We start from the raw sequence: 23,971 nt of genomic DNA on the forward strand, positions 1-23,971 counted from the left end.
GTCTTGACTGATATTACAATTAAAGCTCTGAAATAAATAAAAACAATAAAACAATATAAAATCACAAATAAACTACAACTAAGAGAATAAAACATGCAAGTTAAGAAGTTAAAATGTATAACATTCAGCGCCAAACATATTTCAACTTATTTTGGGGTTAATTTCAATTGTAAGGGTAACCCTCTGTACTAATGTTTTATAGACCACTATAACCCGGGCCTTATACAGTTTCATTGCGCTTGTATATACAGTTACTATATATACCTTTCGAAATATATATATATATATATATATATATATATATATATATATAAAACAAGGGCACAACAAGAAATCAAATTAAACCATTAATGAGCCACGCACTGAAATGTTGTTTTATTGATAGTACCATATAATTAACCATTGTTAATTACATGATGACGACCAAAAAGAAAGAGCAACCAAACTAATCCAGCATGGGCTGTGTTATTTGTCTTATTAATAATTCCCACCATGTGAGTCAATTGCTGGTTGCTAACTTGAGCATTCTGGATAATTTTGGCCCCTTTGATAACAATAATCATAAAACATGTACTTCTTTCTAACTTCTTCAAGTTTTGCTTGTTGCGCACGGTTGAGTTGCCATTTTTTCTTCCCATTCCAAGGCAACTTGGAAGAGTAACACTGCTGAGGGTTCGAGCTCTGATAGGGGCACCCATTGATTCGGAAACTTTGGTACAAGGCTGTGAATGGTCCTTCGCTCCAATTCACGTCTCCTTGCCAATCTTTTGCATTCCATAAGCTTGCCTCTATATGCATGGAGTGTGATGGGAAATTCACATTTGTCTTGTTCTTGAACACTCTGATAGGGACTTGGTCTACAAAGAACCTAAAATCAATTATATAAACAACCAATAAGAGGGTGATTGATATTATGACACCCCAATCCTCTCAAGCACCTGATGAAAAGGGTGAAATTCACCATTTAAATTAAGTTGTCAATATTAAAGTCCTGAAGTTCATGGTGGTGAAATTCACTATTAAGTAGAATAGCAACACACATCATGAAAGAAATTTTATGATCTACATCACGAATATTGATGCATGTATAAATTAAATACCTGTGGATAAGGGAAGATTGTTAAATTAACGTGCTATCTCATAAAATTGAGATAGGTTCTACAGATTACGATAAGGATTACAGATTAATATAAGGATTAAACCTACAAATTACGATAAGGATTACAGATTACGATAAGGATTAAATTTACAGATTATGATAAGGATTAAGTCTATAGATTATAATAAGGATGAAGACAACGGTAACTCTACGTGACATCCTGACTTAAGCTCTATAAATAAAAAGGGCTAATCGACGTATGGGGGACGTCATAAATCCTATATTTAATTCTTTATTGGATATTCAATCGTCAAGTACTAACTTGACCATCAGAGTGCACCCGGACGGCACCACGTCACTTGTCACTTCTATCTGGTCTTGCAGGAAACACCTCCGACTCCGGACCGTACAGATTTCTGCATCAACAAATAATATAGTTTGACAACTTACTTCTTTCTTTTTTTTTTTTCTTTTTTTTTTTTAGTGTTCTTGTAAGCCCTACCCATCAGGACCACCACGTCACTTTCATACACTTGCCTTTCGGTCTCACTTCAGCTAGAGGCCTTATATACACAAACATACACAAAAGTACATATAAATTTATAAATCACAATGTATTTCTACAAGCTTATATGGTTTCTCTCCTTAATTTGTTGTGTTGTTCCTCTCCCTCTCTGGTTTCTTTCCTTAATTTGTTATAGGTTTTTTATCCTTTTAACTTTCTCTCTTAAAAATTTATTTTAAAATTCACATGTGTATCATTCAGGTTATTATATCATGAAAATCATTCATGATATTTATTATTTTTCTTATAATTAAGTATGGGGTGGATTTTGATTGTCACCTTTTATATATATATATATATCAAAGATATATGCATGGTTAATTATTAAGGTCTAAGTAGTGATGATGGCTTACGCTATTTGATGTTGGTTCCATAGAATTTCATAGTTATGAAAATCCTGAGTAGGGTCAAACCAGAGATGAAATTCTTGCTCCCTTCCACCATTATCCTTCGCATATACATTCGTATGTATTGTATAAGGCATTGTATTGTTACCCAAGAATTCAAAATCAATCTCATCATGATAATTAGCGGTCGGTTGATTAACTGGCTTAGAAGTTAACTGCAACGATGAATTAACAATTATTTACAGGTAAGAGAATAATACATGCATGAAAAGTAATTAAAAGAACAACAATAATAATAAATTTATCTAACTAATGAAAATCAAACCCATATGCATATATAATATTATTTACATAAAAAGTTGTGATAAGTCCTTTTGAGCTCTTGTTTGGTATCTTCATCCTCATTCCAAAATATCCCGAGCCATATTCTTGCTTTGAACTAAATCCTGCTCCTGCGTGGTCCAATATATTTTACAATTAGGTATTGTTTGATAGAACTAAAAATTAAGTATGAAAATTTTAAGAATTAAATTTTAAGTGTTGAATTTTTTTATTGATAATTAAAAATAAATAAAATTTAGCATTCAGCATTTTACTGACAAGTAGCGTTCCTGTTACTTAAAATTTTATTTCATTTTTAGTGGTCTTTAAAATTTTCAGTTTTAATTAGATAAACACTTAATTTGTTTAAAATTAAGTGCTGAATTGAATTATCAAGCAGCACACAAGTGATGCAACATATAGTAGATGCATGAATATTCTATTTAATCAACCCCCTCCAAACAAAAAATTAAATAAATTATTAGATGTTATTGTCAATCGTAGACAATTAATATAATAGTAGGATCCATGCGTACATGCCCTTATGTACGTGGAAACTAGCATAATCAGAAATATATATATATATATATATATATATATATATGCACACACATATATAACTATGTTATATCAAGCAGCACACACAAGATGCAACATATAGTAGATGCATGAATATTCTATTTAATCAACCCCTCCAAACAAAAAATTAAATAAATTATTAGATGTTATTGTCAATCGTAGACAATTAATATAATAGTACGTAGGATCCATGCGTACAGGCCCTTATATACGTGGAAACTAGCATAATCAGAAATATATATATATATATATATATATATAACTATGTTAATTAATTCTAGTGGTACTTGCCTTTTAAAGGGGAACACCCATCGCTCATGTCTCGTAAGGGTATATGAGGGTGAGTTTTTTTAAAAAAAACTTTTTGTCAAGGAAAGAGAGACAGAAAAGAATATGTATGTGCATGTTTGTGTATTTGGCACACGTAAAATAAACACATACAAATGAAGTTTAGAATTGAACATGATGATATCAACCTGAAGACGGATCAACTAAAAGTTGAGCTGTTTTTCCCTGGTCAAGAAGAGTGAAATGGTTTGATCCCCATGCAACGTAGTAGTTCTGATCAAAGCTACCGTCATCAGCAGCTTTGCTTGCATATTTCCCTAAAGAAACAGAGAGAGTAACAAGGAGACTAAGTAGAAAATGATCCATCAAGTGAGTCAATCAATATGTGATAGTGGCAATTCTGTTATTGAGATAAATTCGGAATTATCAATCACAAAAAACAGAATTACCAATCACAAAATCTATCTGAAAATCTCTTCATCAATCGTTTAATACTCAGCCTCTTTCTACATTGAATTAATGTCAATCTAGGCAAGCACAGGTGATTAGTCTACAAATGGGGTTTATTTGATTTTACATAGAACGTGAAATAAGGAGAAGATATAAGGAAGAAATGGGTCTTGCCTGATTTAGGTTTCAAAAAATAGATTTTGTGGTTGTAGACAGTGTATTGTTGAGTGGCAGAGAATATAAAGAAAGATGGAGAGAGATTAGAGGAAAAGATAGATATGCTATATGTGGAAAGGAATAAAGTGAATATCTAGAATAATAGTTGTCTGTCTCCGTGTGTGTAAGTGTGGGTGTCAGTGTGGGAGAGAATTAGGATGTTAGGTTATATTTGGTTGATTAGAGGAAAAGATAGATATGCTATATGTGGAAAGGAATAAAGTGAATATCTAGAATAATAGCTGTCTGTCTCCGTGTGTGTCAGTGTGGGTGTCAGTGTGGGAGAGAATTAGGATGTTAGGTTATATTTGGTTGAATGGAATGGAATGGAATGGAATGGAATTGGATTGGAATCCCATCAATTTAAGTTGAAATTCACTATTTGGATCAAATTTAAAATTCAAGTGTAATTGAATTCAATTCTAATTTTATTATTCGGATGACATCATTAATTTAGAATTGAATTAAACAATGTAAATAAGTATGTATATACATATGTGTATATAAAATTACAAGCACGCATATACAATATAAGAAAAATTTGAATCAAGATTCAAATAATATATAAGTTATGCTTCTCTATTCTGAAGCATGTTCGTCGGTTTTGGTGGGCAAAGTCGGGTGCTTCTTCTCGTGTTAATTGGGTGGCATGGGAAGATTTATGTCAGCCTAAGGCGAATGGGAGATTAGGTTTTTGCAATTTTGAAGCCTTTAATTTAGCTTTATTGGCTAAGCATAGATGGAATTTTCATGCGCTTCATCAAGGGATGGCGTATCAGCTTTACAAAGCTAAATATTTTCCAAATTGTTCATTTATGGAAGCTGCTTTGGGATCTAATCCTTCCTCGGCCTGGAGAAGCATTTGATCCACGCAATCTATTATCTTAGCTGGGTCATGGTGGATTGTGGGAAATGGTCAATCTATACATATTTGGGCTGATCGTTGGCTTCCCGACCATTCCTTTCCATTACCACGACCGGCTACTTCAATGGTGCCTCAATTCGTGTCAGACTTGTTGGATGTTTCTTCCTATGGTTGGAATGTATCTTTGTTGCATCAATTATTTTTGCCTGCCACTGTGGATGCTATTAAAAAATGGAGTTTTATCTTCTGCTCTAAACCGGATAGGTTGGCTTGGGACTTGGAGACTAATGGGTTGTTTTCTGTGAAGTCTGCCTATTATGTAGCGTATCGTCTTTTGATTGGTGGACGTCGTTCTTCTAGAGATAATGCTTCCTCTTCTTCCTGTCAGCTTCTGTGGAAAAGTATTTGGTCGGGCAAAATGCCACCTAAGATAGAACATTTCTTGTGGAAATGTTGCAAGCTTGCTGTTCCGGTTCGTGAGCGTTTGATTGCTCATGGGATTGTTGTTTCTATTGTGTGTCCTTGTTGTGGTTTTCAGTCGGAACTATTGAACATTTGTTTTTTTAATGTTCCCATTCACTTCAGGTTTGGAAGCTCTCTCCTCTTCGGTTTGATTTTATTACAGCCCCCCCCACTTTCCTTTGCAGATTGGTGATTGAGTTTGGTTCATCAATGGGGATCGACGGACGTAGGGGTAGATGTGTTGGGGTTTGTTGCTTGCTATTGTTGGTTTATTTGGAAAGCTCATAACAAACTCATTTTTTCTGGGGTTTTTTGGGATGCTTCTCGAGTGGCTTGGCTGGCGGGGTCTTTTTTCTAGGAATTTAAGGAGGTTTCCTTGTTATCCCGTTCACATCTGCCAGTGGGACGGCTTGTTGTTTCTTCTCCTTCTGTGCACTCTCTTTCTTTGCTGAGCTGGTTGCCTTCATCTCCAGGAGTTATTAAATGTAATGTGGATGCCTCCTTCTCTTCTTCAGCTCATTTGGGAGGAGGTGGGGCTATTTTTTGTAACTCTTCAGGGTCTATTTTGGAGGCTGTAGTTTTTAGTCAATTCCCGGCTTCTAACGCATCTTTGGCTGAGGCTTTATGCCTTTGTAAGGCTATTTTCTGGGTGTTGTCTTTTCACTACTCTCATGTTTGGTTTGAATCTCATTCGTTGGTGGTGGTGAATGTTGTTTTAGATAATACTTATGGGCCTGTGGATATTTAGGCTATTACCTTTAATGTGCAGATGGCACTTCAGAGTTTCTCCTCATCCAGTCTTAGCCATGTTCACAGGCATGAATGAGGTAGCTCATGCTCTTGCAGCGCTATCTAGTGGTCATCTTGTCCAGGATGTTGCTCTCATCTCTATTCCTTTTCATATTACATATCTAGCAGCCAGGGATTGTTCATGTTAAGTTTATGCTGCTTCTTGTGGTGTGTTTGCCAGGTTAAAAAATCTCATATTAGTGTGAGAAGAATGATGATGACAAAGGAAATGCCTCAATACCCAGAAAGAAAAATGGATTTTAAAAATTAAAAAATGAAGTAATTTTCACAAATAATATTAATACCAATTTATGAAAATGAATCTTACCAATTTGTAGAACTACAAGGCGATTTGTCGTGCTCATATAGTCGGGTGGAGTCAATATTATTTTTGGTTTATGTATACAAGTTTTATATGGCTATTTGCATCCTCGTTATTGATGGTTCGCTCAGGTTCTCTACAAATGCATTTATTAAATATGAACTATCAACCTTAAGAATGAACTATCCACCTAACTACTCGACATTGTTGGTATAATTCATCAAGAATGAGCATAGTCATTCAAATTCAATATCAAGTGTATCCAAATTAGCACAAATGCAAGGTCATCTTTAAGTACAATTACAAAAAGCAATTAAGGTTGAGATCAACAATAATCCATCCAAATGTAAGACAACATGGAGATGATTCAAAATTGATATAGAATTAAAGCATATAATTGTTTGGTGCAACCAACAAAGAAATCCTTAGGCCTAACAATTATACAATTACAATCTCCCAAATTATGAAGTCAAAGAGTTATAATTACACAAACTTAGGGTTCATCCAAACCTTAAGTGGAGAGTTTAGCCGGCCATGAAGAGAAGGAAGAAAAACTTTAAGGTGTGCACATCCACTCCCAAGCTTAGCTCCATCTCTGCCTCCTTCTTCTTTATGACGTTTCACAATTTTCCATCTTTTCGATTATTTTATTTTCTCGCCTCGTTTTACATGCCACGCACCGGTTAGCATTCCACGAAAGTTCCGAGACTGGGTTGAGGCATTTCTTTGAGTTTAGGACCCTTAGAAATATATTTTGGGGTCATTTTGGTATTTTTTAGATTTTCGGGCCAAGAGGTTCCTTATGAACCCCACGCTCGGAATTTTCGTGCTTGGGGTTATTTTTCGGGGTTATTGTATTTCATATTATATTAATTAGAGCATATTTATGTTGTTATATGTTTAATGGTATCATTGTGGCATGTTTATATTGTATATATGCAAAGGGGGATAAAATAGTCAATTAGTGGGTCAAGTGGACCCCACTTTGACCAAAGCAATTCTTAAGGCCACAATTTCATAGTTTTTTTAGCCCATTTCTTCTTCTTTCTAGCCGAGGCTTCCCTTCTCTCGCTACAAATTCTTTCTCACTCTAGTTTTATAATTTCAAACCTCTGATTCACATCCTTCCTTCATGAATTGAACTTTGTCATCGAAGGCAAAGTTAACAAGCTCGACGAGAGCTATGAATTGATTGGATAGGATTTCCAATTGGGTGATTTTGAATTTTGGGACTTTTTACATTCATAGAGGTAGAGTTATCTAAATTGTTTAGTCCTTTAATTTAGTAGTCAATTTCATGTTTTCCCTTAATTTTTGCATGCTAATTTGATGTCGAATAGTTTGGTAGTAACATCCTGGGGTTATATATGTATGTGACGGACTATGTTGAATTGTTAATTCAAATGTGATGAATTGTGATTTTGTTGAGTTGAGTTGTAAGGATAGCATGGACTATGTGGTAAATTTTGAATAAGCATGGTAATGTTATTATTTTATTGTCAAATGCATGCTATTATTGCCTTGATATATATATATATATATATATATATATATATATATATTTCTTTGTGCGTCCGTTTGCGCGCACGCATGTGTTTGTGCGCGTGTGCGTATGTTGACATGTTGAATTACTGAGGAGTTCTCAAATGTTATTTGTGCTTTAAAGTTGATGTTTATGATTAAGTTCATGCAAGGTAGAATTGTGTATATGAAGGTTTTTCCTAAACTCAGTAGTTGGGGAGGTATCCCTTTGCCGGTGGTATTAACTAGTTGATAGGGACACGGGAGGTACCCGTGAGTAATTTAGCGACCTTAGGCCCCAAGGTAGTTGGGAGTCACCCTTTGCCAAGGACGACCAGAAAATTCTTCCTAGGGACGGTGGAGGTACCAAAGTCCGGCTAGTTAGCACGTTTTCTGTGGGTGTGTGTGTGGATATGTGAGGATGTGCATGTGTGGTATTCATTGTAAAAGTCATTTCATGCATTGCATCACTTCAAATGGTTGATGGTAGATTAATTGTTAATTATTAATGATGTGTAGTCCTGGCATGATCCCTATTCTCCTACTCTATTCATTGACGTATCTAAGTATACGTTTCGTTTACTTAATTTTAGGAAATGCCATTTAGGCAATCTCTATTGGGCCTCGTGTTCATTCTTCTACCATTTTTTCAGGTTATAGAAGGGAGGTGGTAGATGACATTCCTCCACAAGCTTAGACAGGATTAGAGGACCCTTAATTTTAACTTCTTTTGTAACCAATGTAAATATTTGATGTGACATGAACATGTAATGGTTATGCAATCTATTTTTATTCGATACAAGTTGTATATGACTAGCCTACGTATTGGTCTTACGGATAGAAATAGTTTTGAGACCATCCTTATATCTTTTGTGGTCTCATTAGGATTTCTAATTCCATGTTAGGCCATATGGCCATGTCATATTGTAACCGAACTTATTTTTATCAAATTCAATGTACCAAGCTTGTTTAATGTTACTATAGATGCATTGATGCTTAATTGTGTTATATACGATTAAATGTGTGTTGTTGGGACAGGTTCAAACCATATTTAAGCTCACAAACGAGCTAAAGAAGGATACGAAGGACTTAGAGCATCAAACAGGCCTTAAAGGCCATTTTAATCCTAAACCAGTTGACGTGTGGAGCCTTAGGCATTGATTCGTATCTTGGCAGAATACAAATTCAAGTGTAGAGCCAAAACCGGTTGACGTCTAGGCCTAGACGTTAACCAATTTTGTAGAACCGGTCGACGAGTAGGTTACACACGTCGACTTATTGGCATGAACCAGTCAATGTGTGGCCTGCACACATCGACCGATTCCTGATACTTCCACAATGGTGTTTGATAAGTGCTCAAATGTGATGCATTTTAGCACTTAAGTTAGGGTATTTTAGTCCATTCATCTATCTTAGTTTCATATTTTAGTTCTAATTTGTGTTTTTATCTATTTCAGGTCCATAAGGTTCAAACAGGCTAAAAAGAGCCTTTTAGCTCTTTTTTGGAGTTAAGAAGAAAATTCAGAGAAACTACAATATTCAAGCTTTGATCGATCGAAGGAAGCTAGGATTGATTGGAGAAATCTACAATCGATTGAGACGAAGGTAGTGCCAGCTTAATGGATAAGGTCGCCAACTGTCAAAATATCTTTGCCACGTCAGCTTCGATCGATCGATGTAAGTGTTCAATCGATCGAACCCCCTACTGGCAGTGAGCAGTCTAATTCCCGAGCGTGCCCGAACTCCCCCAACTTTTGTAGCTATGAGTTTGCACCAATCAAAGGCCTTATTTATGACTTGTTGCCTACTCAAAGAGGCTTGTATTTAAATCAAATTAAACCTTTTGTATAGAGTTCCAAGTTTTATTTCCAATTTTAGATATAGCTTTTAGAAAATTCTCTCTCTAAAATTTAAATTTTTGGGAGCAAAGCAAAGAAGAAGAAGATGGTACCTACATTGAAGATAGCCCTTAAGGGTTGGATGACACCTACTATGAGTGGCTAAATCCCTCTATTGGGGCTAGAGATATTCCTTAGGCTTGCTTTCTAAACTTAGTATTTTGTAGTTTTTGAGGATTTATGTTGTAAATAATGTTTTGATCATGAATTTATATAAATCTTAAGTTTTTACATGATTTGTATGGATTAATTCTTCCAATTGATCTTTTATTTCTATCCATAAGTCTATGTATACTAGAATGAATGGTTATGTGCTTACACTAGGTTTTTTGAGTTTGATGCATGTTTATGTATGTTGAAATTATAAATCTAGTGATGGTCAAGGCATGGTGCCTAATTGATTACTCTTGTGATTTTTTTGATGGATCATGCTTATTTCTTGATGGATTATGCTACTTCTTTAGCCTAACTAGTTTAATTTCTATGTCATTAGCATAGTTGTAGTTTAGTTGCTTTAAATTTCTAGATAGGTAGATAATCCATTCTTATTGTTTGATAATCTATGCTTATGAGTGCAAGTAGTACATTTCTTTAGATTTTTGTCTGTGCATTAATTGTGGGTTTATTGAATGGTTAATGAGTTAGTTTGATAGGTTGTGCTACTCACTAGATTGATTAGACAATTTATGCTTAATTTGTTATCCATGCTTAGTATTTCAATTATTGGCACACGCACTTATTTTACGACAAGTGTGACGGCCCTGGTTTTTAGGCCAGCGTGTCCTGTGATGAATCGAACATAGATTTGATAACGAATCCAAAATGCGGAAGCAAGAAACAAGACAACTATCTCCTAAGGCACAACACACCTCTAAGACACTTTAATGACCTTCCATGAGGTCGTGGAACTTAATGTGAACTGACGCAGAAGCAAAAGATTAACAATTAAGCCCCTAAGGGCAAAATAGTTAGTTTACATGAAAATGATGTCCCTAGAATATATACCATTCCCAAAACACATCTGTGACTTCCCATGAAGTCATGGAACTCAAAAGAAAGTAGCAGAAGCGGAAAGCAAGAAAAATCGGACAAAAATAGCCCCAAGGGCAAAATAGTCATTTCTAAAAATATGGATTTGGGTGCCACCGAGCATACTGCTAGAAAGACAATGAAAAACTAATCAAAATGGACTCAAGAATTTCATGATTCGAAGTTTAGACGAAGGAGAAACGACATGAGGAAGAAAAACGAGCACTTAAGGCTAAAACGATAAACTGGTAATTATTCAGGAAGATCCGAGTGCAACCGAGCATAATGTTAGAAAGACAGCGAAAAATTAGTCAAGTTCAACAAAAAGTTCACTCGATTTGGAGTCCGGATGAAGGAGAATGAGCAAAAACAAAAATTGACATCACCACGTCGAGATAGGGCACCACGAGCACCCCGCGAGCATCCCATGATCGGTTGGTCAATCATACATCAACCTTCGCAATAGCACGAATCATTGTAAAATAGGGCTATTGGTCGGGTAAGTCGAACCACTGGGACTGCGTTAGTCTAAGGCAACCTAAGTGTTTAGAGTCATTCTTAGGATGATGAAGGGGTGTTCATAGAGGTTGTGTTTGTTGTCACTTAACTACAAATTCAGAATGCATACAACAATAAATTGAAGGAGATTAAAAGAGAAGATTTAGAGAAGGAAGTCTAGGGAAGTGAAACCACTCCAAACCTCTACACAAGCTAATTATATGATTGATTTGGGGAATTAATGTAGAAATGACCTTGATGAATAGCAATTCATGACTACTATATCATCTTCAAGAAATTCAATTAATTAAAATGTAAGAACAACCTATCAAAGCTCCACATGCTTAAATTACCTAAACTATGGTGCAATCCTCAACATGCTCACTAAGCTAGAGATTGTCAAACAAGTAACCAATTGATGAGAGCACATGATAACAAGTCACAAGGTTAATTCATCAAAAGAAATTCTTAAGCAATGAATTAACAAGCTACTCAAAATCATGCCATTAAAACCATTCCATAGTCTTAGCTCCATTGTCACTATGAAACTACAAGCCATACAACCATGAGATTAAATCATCTAAGACAAGAGTATTTAATGCAACATGATCTTTAGAACATTAAAACATCCATTACATTATGTAACATGCTCTAGATTATGGAACTAGTCAAATACACATTTCATTCCCCAAAATAAATCAAAAACTAGACATGCTTACAAGGAGGAGTTTCATCACCTCCCTAGATGGAGGTTTAGTTATCCATGGATACAAAAATGGAAGAGGAAGAAGAAGACTCCATCTCCATTTTCGAGCTCCTACTGTAGCACTCAAGAACACCTTCCTCCTTGCTCTCTTCCCTCTCCTCTATCTTGCTAAAGATCAAAAGATTCCTAATGTGTGGCCCTTGGGTAGCTTTTTATGCTCCAACAACACCCTTTCTCCTCCAAGGAACACCTCCAACCACTTCATAAAGAAGGAAGATGGCATTGAGGAAACCAATGTGCAAGTGGGCTGAAATGAGCCATTTCCGAAGGGCATTCTGCTTGATTTTCGAGCACACGCTTGGTGATCTCGAGCACTCTAACTTAGTGCAATGTGCAACATGCTCCTCTTGCTCAGCGCTGACCTATTTTGGGAAAACTGCTATAACTTTGTGCCCTGAACTCCGAATGATGATCTGTTTAAAGATTTGGAGAGCTGATTCAGTGCTTTAAAAACTTCATGTTTTGATGAAGACCCAATTCTCAAGTCTGGTTGGTCGAAAATGGGGAGAAAGGCAGTACATCAGTGCTGCCAGGCAGTTCTGTGCACCTCTGTTATGAAGATCATAACTCTCTGCTCCGAACTCTGAATGATGAACCACTTGAAGATTTGGAAAGCTGATTCAGAGATCTAAATCTTTCATGTTATGATGAAAGTCTAGTTCTTGAGTTTACAAGGTCGAAAATGGCGACAAAAGTCAGGATCACTGCTGCCAGAAATTCAGAAATGGCATCCTTTTTGTTCAGAATTCCGCAAGGCCTCATTTTTGCTTCCTTTTTGCACTTCAACCTGAAAATGCATAAGAACATGCAAATGGAGTTAATCTACATAAAATAATTAAAAACTGGACTTTGTTAATGTAATTTAGGGCGCTTGAATATACAATATTCGGCGCTTATCACACCCCCAAACTTACATTTTGCTAGTCCCTTAGCAAAACTACAATGAATACTTCAATGAAAAGACAACCATGGGCATGCTACTACAAAAATATCATCCATGGTAAAATGAGATAGATACATAGCTCAAACACAACTTGAAACAGACAAAAACTGGAGATGGGGTCATTGGGAAAACTACCTTGCATATATGAAGCATTGATACAAAAATTGGCTAAATACATTTCCACATACATGCATCAACATCAAAGTCTATATAAATAACTCAATTATCATCTCTTGAATGGAAATCAACTCTAGCTTCAATGAAAGTGAATTGGATTCTCAACATGCGGCTTTTACTTTCTTTTCCAATTCCAAAGCACAAGTTTTCAAATCATTGAATTCCCTTTTAAATGAGGTCCCTAAGGCATGATTTTATTTTCAAGACAACTTTTGTTGCTTATTGACAATTTATTGTAACTCATAAGCGAAACATAGAATGGTTGTGCAATGCTGAAGTCCCTTAAGCTTTCTAACCAACCTATGTAGCAAGCGTTAGGCCAACAACTCCCAAACCAGATGGCTTTAGGGTGTTAAGTGTAGAGACACTCCATAGGGCTTAATAGCTCAAGTTGGAAAGGCTATGAACTCCAACGAACCATGTTTATTACCAGTTTATTTTTTTGAATGACCGTGCAATGTTTAAGTCCCTTAAGCTTTCTAACCAACCCCTGTAGCAAGCGTTAGGCCAACAACTCCCAAACCAGACGGTTTTAGGGTGCTAAGTGTAGAGACACTCCTAGGGCTTAATAACTCGAGTTGGAAAGGCTACGAACGTCAACTGATCATTATTTTCTTTCTTTCTAAGTTTTTTTTTTTTTTTTTTTTTTTTTTTTTCAGACAACTTAAATCATGCCAAAGATATTCATCTATCAGGTTCATCAAATCAAATTAACTAGGCCAAGGTCAAGGTCGATCAAGTTGCATGCCTCACAGTTAAGTTTCCAATGTGCATCTGTGCATTGTGAAACTTAAAAGAGTGTCAAATCCAGCGAGAATTTAATTGAGACATTTATACAGATTAATTTGAATCTACATGATCATTTCAACTCAAATTTTTCTTTTTTCTTTATTTTCAAAAATGTCAATTGCTTCTATACACAAGGTATTAAACATATGCTTCGTCTCCGACAAGTTCCAAGTTATACTATCATTGCTTAGCAAAAATACACAACCAAAAATGTCTAAATGCAAAACCAAAAATGTCCTATTGCACCCCCAAACTTGAAAGTCACATTGTCCTCAATGTGTGAAGACAAGTTAAACAAAATAAGAGCAAAGAAGGTAAAAGAACAATATTACCAAGTGGAGTGACGAATGCAAAAATATCCATCGATGTGAATGCGCAAACGCGTCCCCCAAACTTGGACAGGAAGACCTGTCAAAACAGCACTAATAGACACAGGTAAAAGCATAGGACTCTTAAGAAAAATCAAAACAGAAATGAAAACACTAAGACGAATGTTATTGCAAGGTAAAAATCCGTACAAAATACAAATTGGCACACATAAGTCATAAGTTTAAAATGGAAAACAAAAAAGTGCCAAAAGCCGTGCATTTAGAGAGATGAAGTTGGCTTAGGCAATTCGTCAAACACGTGGTGTGCAAGACAAAAAGGAAGAGGGCCAAAGGTTGATTAGAGATGAGAAAATCCAAAAATTTGGCCCTGTAATTGCAATACACAACTCCCAAACAATCACAAATCCTTCACACAAGCAATCCCATCCTCCATTGATCAAAAATTGAAAGAAAAAGAGGGTTAGACACTTACCCAACAATGGAGAACACAAGGCCCATTATTTGTGGTTAATGGAAGATGTGGATGATTGATTGATGGATGGATGGGTAAGCATGCATAGGGAGGGGAAGGAAATGGATAAGCATGTATGTAGAGGTGCATGCATGCATGCATGGTGGGAAATGTGGGGTGGAAGTGGTGGTGCATGCATGAATGCATTTCCTTGTGTGGTGGTTTGGTTATGGAGGGATGGAGTGGTTGAGTTGCAGAGAGGGAAAGATAGGTTGTGTGTGGGGTTGAGGTTGAGTTGGTGGTTTGCAGGTGAGGGAGATGGGGAAGATGGTTGATGCCGAGAGGTGGTAAGGGTGATGGTTTGGTGAGGTGAGTTGTGAGAGATGAGGGCTCGGGTGAGGGAGGAAGAGAAGTTGGTGGTGTTTAAAAGAGGGGGGCTTGGTTCGAGCACTCGAAGTTGGACTTCGAGTGCTCTATAATGGGGCAGAGAGTTGGGAGCCGAGGGGTGAGAGGACTCAATCAGCTGCGAGCACTCGAAGCTTGGGTTCGAGTGCTCGAAAATTTGGCAGAGAGGGTTGGGTGTGGGTTGGTGTGGGTTTTGTAGTTGGTGTGGGTTGCATGGTGGGGTGGTTAAGTGTGGAGGAAGGAAGGGGGTGGTTTTGGGTGCAGACAAGGCTGCATGGTGTGTGGGTGTGTTTTGTGTGGTGTGGGTTGGGGTTGAGAGGAGGTTGGTTGCGGGAGGAAGAAAGGTGGTGGATGCATGCATGGGGCTTGCATGCATGCATGCATCGCCATGGTGGCTGAGAGGTGAGGTTGCATGGGTTGTTGCTCGCTAGGTAGGGGTGATTGAAGGTTGGTGGTTTGTTTGCTGTGATGCATGGTTGGCTGAGTGGTGTGAGGAAGAGGGTTTGTGGAAGGATGAGAGTGGAGGGTGGTGCAGAGAGGAGATGATGTGGGTTAGGGTGGGAAGGTTGGTTATGCATGTGGAGGTTGAAGGTTGTGGATGGAGGAGTGCCGAGAGGGTGAAGGGTGTTAGGCATAGGGAGTGAGAGGGATGCATGGAGTGGGTTGTTTGGTTGGAGCCGAGATAAAGTGATGCATGAGGTGAGAGAAGGTGATTGCTGGGATGTTGGTTGTTGGAGTTGGATTTCTTGGTTGAGAGAAGTGGTCGAGCACTCTAAGCATGGAAGTAGAGTGCTCGAATTGGGACCAGTAGCCTCAACAGCTTTGGGGTTTAAAATTCAAGCAAGGTCGAGCACTCCAAATTGGAGTTTAGATTGCTCGAAATGAAGCCAGAGAGTTCGGGTTTGCTGGGATGTGGCTGCGAGCACTCCAGAGGAACTTGAGAGGGCTCGAAAATGAGGCAGTGGCTGCAAATGAAGGGCTGAAATTGGAGGGCATCAGCGAGCACTCGAACTTGGATTTTGAATGCTCGAAATTAGGACAGTGGTGCATGCAAGATTGGAGGCATCAGCGAGCACTCGACAGGGAAGGTAGATTGCTCGAAATCATAGCAGTAGTCTCAGGATATTTGGTTTCAAGCACTCAACTGGACATCTTCATTGTGGGTTGACAATGGGCACTATTGCATGCATTGGATGCATTTTCATGCATGGTGTGCTAGCAGTATTCTTATGCATTGCATGAATGCATGCTATGGAATAATTAAACTGGACTGCAACATTGAGATGGAAATTGTAAACCTCGCATGGCATTAGAAAGTGGCAACTTCATTCCCATTAAGGTATGCATTTTGAAAATGTGGCAACATTTTTCCATTAATGCAACCTTCCCATGCATGGAAAAAAATTTGAAAATTTTTGCATGTCATTCCATGTAATGCATGGGGAAAGTTTTAAACTTTGCATACGGCAACCTAAATTCAAGCTATGCATAGAAAAATTTTGAAGCTTTGCATGGCATTCCCATGCATAGAAGAAATTTTTGAACTTTTGCATCGCAACATCATTCCAATTTTAATGTAGAGAAAGTTTTTGAAGCTTTGCAAGATAATTCCAATCCAATGCATGGATGGAAAATTTTTGAAACTTAGCACTTTATCTCTAAAGCATGAAAAAATTTTTAAGATTTGCAAATTCAGTCCATTCCACTGCATGGATGGAAAATTTTTGGAAAAATTGTCAAATTGCTCAACATTTCTAATGCCTAGATGAAAAATTGTCAAACTTTGCATTTCATCTCCAATGCATGGAAAATTTTGGGGAACCATGATCCAACAATGCATTGAAAACGAGAGGTTGTGCACATGAGTTGCATGCCAAAGATCCTATGAACTTGCTCGAAAGCGATGGAAATTTCCGGGAATGAAAATTAGAGCTGAGAAGGTCTAAGAGGCCGGTCTAAAATTGCGGAACGCAACTGAAGACCATTTCAGAAAAATCAAATTTTTGGCTTTTCTAAACCATTTCCCAGAAAATTTCAAGGCACGAGCAATTTGAGAAGGTAGGGAAGCTTGGAACATCGAAAGAATTTCTTCCCTTGCTTTGCTAAATTTAATGTCGATAGCTAGACGAACCAGGATCAGGATCCATTGGAGAGATGGATCCTTAACGCTCCGTATGCAACTTGCCTCCTTCATATGGTCTCAAACTTGGATCAATGAATGGTGAGGGATATTGATCCTTCTGAAGAGAAACAAGTTTGGCCTTAGAGGATTTGAGCATCGCTTTTAATCTCACTTCTTTTCTTTTCAGATTTAAGCAAAGGTGTTGCTTGTTCGAGATTATGGAGGCTCGTTGAATGTCATTGTTTTGACTAACAATGGTAGGATCATGACCTTTCATATTTGCAATCTCCAAGTCATATACCTCATTGTACGCAAATGGTTTGTTCACAGGTTGAGTATCATGGACAATGATTCTAGATTGGGCTGGAATGATTGGAAGAATTTTCAGCAACTTGTCAACATTCTCCTTACCTTTGTCCGGTGGTTCACCCTCAAAATGTTGAGGTAACTCCGGTGAAGAAATGGAAGGAGATGGACAATCCCATGATAGAGATGGATTTGGTGCTTCCCATAAAGGAGAGGAAAACGGTGATGGAATATCAAGCAAGGAGTTGACTTCCCGAATGGATTTGTCCACACCAAAATCCTCAAAATCAAAAGGGACCAAGCAAGCATGTAGGGGATCCTCCGTTGAAGGAGGTGGGATTGGATTTTGAATGTGTTCATCAGCAATAGTGATTTCAAAACACTCATTGTCATCTGAAGGAAGTTGCACAGCATTGAAGATATTGAGCTTAACATTCATATTCCCAAAAGAGATATCCATCAATCCGGATCTACAGTTAATGGAAGCATTAGCTGTAGCTAGAAAAGGACGTCCGAGAATTATGGGAATGTGTTTTCTTGGATCATGGACTGGTTCCGTATCAAGAACCACGAAGTCTACCGGGAAGTAGAATTTGTCCACTTTTATGATCACATCTTCAATAATTCCCCGTGGTTGCTTAATAGATCGATCAGCAAATTGCAACACTATCAGAGTTGGCTTTAGATCTCCCAAACCAAGTTGTAGGTAAACTGAATATGGAATCAAATTCACACTAGCTCCTAAGTCAAGGAGGGCCCTCTCGATTTTGTTGTCACCAATGACACAAGAGATTGTGGGGGCACCCGGATCCTTATACTTCGGAGGAGTGCTGTGCTGAATGATCGCACTAACATTTTCGGTTAACCTCACTTTCTTTGGTAAATGACTTCTGGAAATGCGCTTTTGAGTGCACAAATCCTTAAGGAATTTTGCATAGGGAGGAATTTGCTTGATAGCATCCAAGAGAGGAAGATTGATCTTTACTTGCCTAAAGACCTCCCACATGTCTTGAATTTTGCAATTCTTATTCCCAAAATGTGTCGACTCTTGAAGACGTTGAGGGAACGGAGCTTTTGGATCATAAGTAGTTTCCACATTTGGGGTGACATGTGTGGGACTTCCGTGAATGGTATTTGGACAAGAAGAACTTGGATTTGGACTGAAAGACCTTGAATTTGGATTTTTCAACGGAGGGTTTTTCTCACTTGTGTCTCCATCAACCTTGTTGTCAACCACTCTACCACTCCGAAGGGTGGTGATAGCTTGAACTTGTTCATGAGTCGGCCCACTCGGAGGAGGGGTTTCATCAATCACATGCATTCCTCTAGGATTTTCAAATGGTTGAGCGGGAAGCTTACCCTTGTCTTTTTGAAGAAGTTGGTTCACTTGGTTAGCTATTTGTCCCATTTGATTTTCGAGCCTAGCTATGGATTGAGTATGGGAGTAAACCATTTGGAGAGTAGGTTGCAAGGATGTCAAGAGATGCTTGTTGGAATCTATGATTTGCTTGTTTAATGATTCCATCATTTGCACATTTAATGATTCCATCATTTGCTTGTTTGCAGCCACTATCTCATCAATTGGATTCATAGGAGGTTGAGTGGAGACATTTGGATTGTATGGAGGTTGGTAGCTTGAAGAGGCTTGGAAAGGCCTACCTTGATATTGAGAAGAGGGCTGATTTTGAGGCCCTTGATTTTGAAGTTGGGAATTTTGTGGGGCTTGTTGCCTCTACGAAAAATTCGGATGGTCTCGCCAACCCGGATTGTAGGTGTTGGAATATGGATTGTTCCCGGGCCGTGAGAACATGGCATTAGCTTGCTCTTGGTTGGGATTGGGAAATTGCTCCGGTGTGGGGCAATCTTCCGAGAGATGAAATGGACTATTACATGAGGCACAAACCGAACTTGCCGAATTTTGAGACAATGAAGGAGGAAGATGTGGTGCCATCAATTGGTAGAATTTATGAGCTATGGCATCCACTTGAGATGATTCCTCCCTTATAGATTTTTGTTGACAAGGATTGGTGTTCTTTGGAGTGGTTGAGGTCGGAGCCCTACGAGAATTGTGTTGAAGTGAATTTTCACTCAAATTCTCAAGTAAGGTCCAAGCCTCATCCGCATTCTTGGACATGAACATCCCACCACAAGAAGAGTCAACCATAAATCTATGGGTGTCGGTCAAACCGGCATAGAAAGCTTGCACTAATTGCCATTTTGGGATCAAATGATGAGGACACTTCCGAAGAAGATCTTGTAACCTTTCCCAAGTCTCGTGGAGTTGTTCTCCACCAACTTGAGAAAAGCTTAGAATGGAACGCCTCATTTGGTTGGTTTTACTCACCGGATAATACTTCTTAAGAAATTCTTATTGCAATTGAGCCCAAGAAGCAATAGAGTTGGGAGCGAGGGAGTTTAACCAATATTTTGCCCTATCCTTTAGGGAGAATGGGAAAAGATGTCAGTGGAGTGCATTTTCAGAAAATCCTCTCAACCGGATGGTCGAACAGATTTCAAGGAACTCATCGAGATGCTTATATGGATCTTCATTATCAAAACCATGAAAAGATGGAAGCATTTGGATGGTACTAGATTTGATCTCATATTGAGCTGCATCGATGTTTGGCATTACTATGCAAGAAGGAGAAGCATAGGTGGTAGGGATGAAATGATCTCTAAGAGTCATTGGCTCGATATTAGGAATTTCAGCCCTTTCATTCCCCGGATTTCCTATATTATCTCCCATTGTATTAAATTCAGTTTCAAGATCCCTTGTAAGAGTAAATTCCCTAAGGTTTCTTCTAAGAGTTCTTTCAAGAGAATTGATATCAATGGGCGAATCAATCGTGGGTAGAGAGAGTGACCTACGACCGAACATCAACAGCACAGCATATAATCAACAAAGCAATTCATTATCCACAACTCCACATACGATGTTCCCTTTCTCCTCAATTATCAAGACAGAAAATAAATGGCCACGACAAGGACCGATGCTTATACACAGAATTAAAACAATAATATAGCCTCAACAAGGGCTTGCAAATAAATTAACTACTTCTAAACTTAACACATGCACAATATCTTACAATGTGAAACTAAAAGGTCAAGAAACTTACCTGGGGTCCTCTAGACTTACAATTTGCTAGCAATCCCACGGCGAGCTTCGAGTCCCTAGAATCTTACAACACGAAGATGATCAAAACACACAAGGAATATTCACAAGACACAATATTCACAATCAAACTAAAATTAACCCTAGAACCTTGGTCGCTAAACCGTTTGCAGTCCCCGGCAACGGCGCCAAAAATTGATCGGTTGGTCAATCATACATCAACCTTCGAAATAGCACGAATCATTGTAAAATAGGGCTATTGGTCGGGTAAGTCGAACCACTGGGACTGCGCTAGTCTAAGGCAACCTAAGTGTTTAGAGTCATTCTTAGGATGATGAAGGGGTGTTCATAGAGGTTGTGTTTGTTGTCACTTAACTACAAATTCAGAATGCATACAACAATAAATTGAAGGAGATTAAAAGAGAAGATTTAGAGAAGGAAGTCTAGGGAAGTGAATCCACTCCAAACCTCTACACAAGCTAATTATATGATTGATTTGGGAAATTAATGTAGAAATGACCTTGATGAATAGCAATTCATGACTACTATATCATCTTCAAGAAATTCAATTAATTAAAATGTAAGAACAACCTATCAAAGCTCCACATGCTTAAATTACCTAAACTATGGTGCAATCCTCAACATGCTCACTAAGCTAGAGATTGTCAAACAAGTAACCAATTGATGAGAGCACATGATAACAAGTCACAAGGTTAATTCATCAAAAGAAATTCTTAAGCAATGAATTAACAAGCTACTCAAAATCATGCCATTAAAACCATTCCATAATCTTAGCTCCATTGTCACTATGAAACTACAAGCCATACAACCATGAGATTAAATCATCTAAGGCAAGAGTATTTAATGCAACATGATCTTTAGAACATTAAAACATCCATTACATTATGTAACATGCTCTAGATTATGGAACTAGTCAAATACGCATTTCATTCCCCAAAATAAATCAAAAACTAGACATGCTTACAAGGAGGAGTTTCATCACCTCCCTAGATGGAGGTTTAGTTATCCATGGATACAAAAATGGAAGAGGAAGAAGAAGACTCCATCTCCATTTTCGAGCTCCTACTGTAGCACTCAAGAACACCTTCCTCCTTGCTCTCTTCCCTCTCCTCTATCTTGCTAAAGATCAAAAGATTCCTAATGTGTGGCCCTTGGGTAGCTTTTTATGCTCCAACAACACCCTCTCTCCTCCAAGGAACACCTCCAACCACTTCATAAAGAAGGAAGATGGCATTGAGGAAACCAATGTGCAAGTGGGCTGAAATGAGCCATTTTCGAAGGGCATTCTGCCCGATTTTCGAGCACACGCTTGGTGATCTCGAGCACTCTAACTTAGTGCAATGTGCAACATGCTCCTCTTGCTCAGCGCTGACCTATTTTGGGAAAACTGCTATAACTTTGTGCCCCGAACTCCAAATGATGATCTGTTTGAAGATTTAGAGAGCTGATTCAGTGCTTTAAAAACTTCATGTTTTGATGAAGACCCAATTCTCAAGTCTGGTTGGTCGAAAATGGGGAGAAAGGCAGTACATCAGTGCTGCCAGGCAGTTCTGCGCACCTCTGTTATGAAGATCATAACTCTCTGCTCCGAACTCCGAATGATGAACCACTTGAAGATTTGGAAAGCTTATTCAGAGATCTAAATCTTTTATGTTATGATGGAAGTCTAGTTCTTGAGTTTGCAAGGTCGAAAATGGCGACAAAAGTCAGGATCACTGCTGCCAGAAATTCAGAAATGGCATCCTTTTTGTTCAGAATTCCACAAGGCCTCATTTTTGCTTCCTTTTTGCACTTCAACCTGAAAATGCATAAGAACATGCAAATGGAGTTAATCTACATAAAATAATTAAAAACTGGACTTTGTTAATGTAATTTAGGGCGCTTGAATATACAATATTCGGCGCTTATCATCCCACGAGCACCATGACATGCACCATGACATGTTAGGAAAGAAAAAAAAAAATCAGCCAGAACTGAGAGCCGAAACTAGGTCCAGAATGAATTTTTCTGGAAAAACACAAAGAAACCCCCCCCCCCTAAGTGGAGTTTTCTACCCGACTAAGTGGAAGGAAACGAAAAAAACTTAGTGCAAAATCCCCAAAATGCCCCTAGATTAGAAGAAGGAGGGCAAAAAGCTGCTACAGTAACTATTCACATCTGAGAGCAAAAACGGGTTATCAAACGAATTTTTCTGGAAAAATACGAAAAAGAAACCCCTCCCGAAATTAAATTTTTGACTTGACATCATAAGAGAAAATGAAAAAAACACACTGTGAAATGGATTAAAAACTTTGCACCAAATACATTTCTAGGTTGAAACGAATGTAACTTTGCACCAAGAATGCATTTGACCCTAAATGCATTTCTAGGTTGAAACGAATGCGCACGCAAGTGTAATAAATGATTCTAAGCGCACGGGAATGGTCCGCGACTCCCGATAAGCCCCGACTCAAAATTCGACCCCCCCATGGCCAAATATGAGAAAAATGGACTTGAAATGGAAATTTGGAAATCCAACAATATGAAATGGAGTCAAATTGCAATGACCCGGTCATTTTCCTCCCTTTCATTTTTCTCAAATTTCACGGATAAATTTTTTTTTTTGTTTAATTTTCTTTTCTGAGTTCTGTTTCTCGATGCTTAGTGTCATCTCGAGTGCTCAGAAATGGTTTCCGAGACTCTTTTCCCTTGGATTGACAACTTCCTTTAAGGACCGAGTCATTTCCATATTTTCACGTTTTGGATGCTATTCACTTTTCTTCCTTTTCCTTATTTCGTCTTTTTTCCTATTTTGTCTTTTCTCCGTTTGTCACTTTTTGGCATAACCTCACTTTTCGTGCTCGGAGTTGGTTTTTGACTTCACGTATCTTCATTCTGAGTGGTTTCCACGAAATACGTATCTTTACTTTTGCAGTAAAGTACTCTAGTTGCTTCCGGTGTCCATAGGGGCATGGATGCATAGTTTTTCAGAATCTATTTTTTTTCTTGGGGTGTTTTTCATAAATATCTTTTAAAGATATTTTATTTTAGGAGTTTTTAAGAAAATGTTTTTTGAAGATATTTTCATTCTGGGCCGTTAGTGCAGTTTTCACTTTTTGGAAGGCCATTGTGCAATTAATGAAAGTTATTACTAAATGTCTCGTTTTGAGCCTGGATCCTTGTACGGGATTCATTTTCACTTTTCACCAAGTCTTGCACACTTAGAATTTCCTTCTGGTTGTTTTTCTCCAATTTTAGGGTTTCCGGCCCAAGTTGCCGCCGAACTTGTTTGGGGTATATCTTTCTACTTAGGACTCGGTTT

At 38.0% G+C, this 23,971-nt stretch overlaps 1 protein-coding gene across 1 annotated transcript; it reads right to left on the reverse strand.

Moving 5' to 3' along the window:
* Positions 1-360: 360 nt before the first annotated feature.
* On the reverse strand, positions 361-3,993 carry LOC132279341 (xyloglucan endotransglucosylase/hydrolase protein 2-like). The gene is made up of 4 exons (XM_059781298.1): positions 3,388-3,993; positions 2,363-2,463; positions 2,018-2,226; positions 361-868 (listed from the first exon to the last, which is right to left on the reverse strand). The coding sequence occupies exons 1-4, from the start codon at positions 3,563-3,565 to the stop codon at positions 514-516; spliced, it is 843 nt and encodes a 280-aa protein (XP_059637281.1). The 5' UTR covers positions 3,566-3,993; the 3' UTR covers positions 361-513.
* Between the last annotated feature and the right edge of the window lie 19,978 nt (positions 3,994-23,971).

Source organism: Cornus florida, unplaced genomic scaffold, assembly GCF_030987335.1.
Source record: "Cornus florida cultivar Cherokee Brave unplaced genomic scaffold, ASM3098733v1 CherokeeBrave_3.0.0_Hap2_Chr10, whole genome shotgun sequence".
In the NCBI taxonomy this organism is placed as follows: domain Eukaryota; kingdom Viridiplantae; phylum Streptophyta; class Magnoliopsida; order Cornales; family Cornaceae; genus Cornus; species Cornus florida.

Bases quoted from the DNA above. Each gene is read 5' to 3' on its own strand.
- LOC132279341 (XM_059781298.1), bottom strand. From the start codon at position 3,565: ATGGATCATTTTCTACTTAGTCTCCTTGTTACTCTCTCTGTTTCTTTA. The intron at 2,464-3,387 runs GTTGATATCATC...TGGACCACGCAG, and splicing joins TTTAGTTGATCCGTCTTCAG to GAGCAGGATTTAGTTCAAAG. The intron at 869-2,017 runs GTAAGCCATCAT...AATTGATTTTAG, and splicing joins TGGAACCAACATCAAATAGC to GTTCTTTGTAGACCAAGTCC.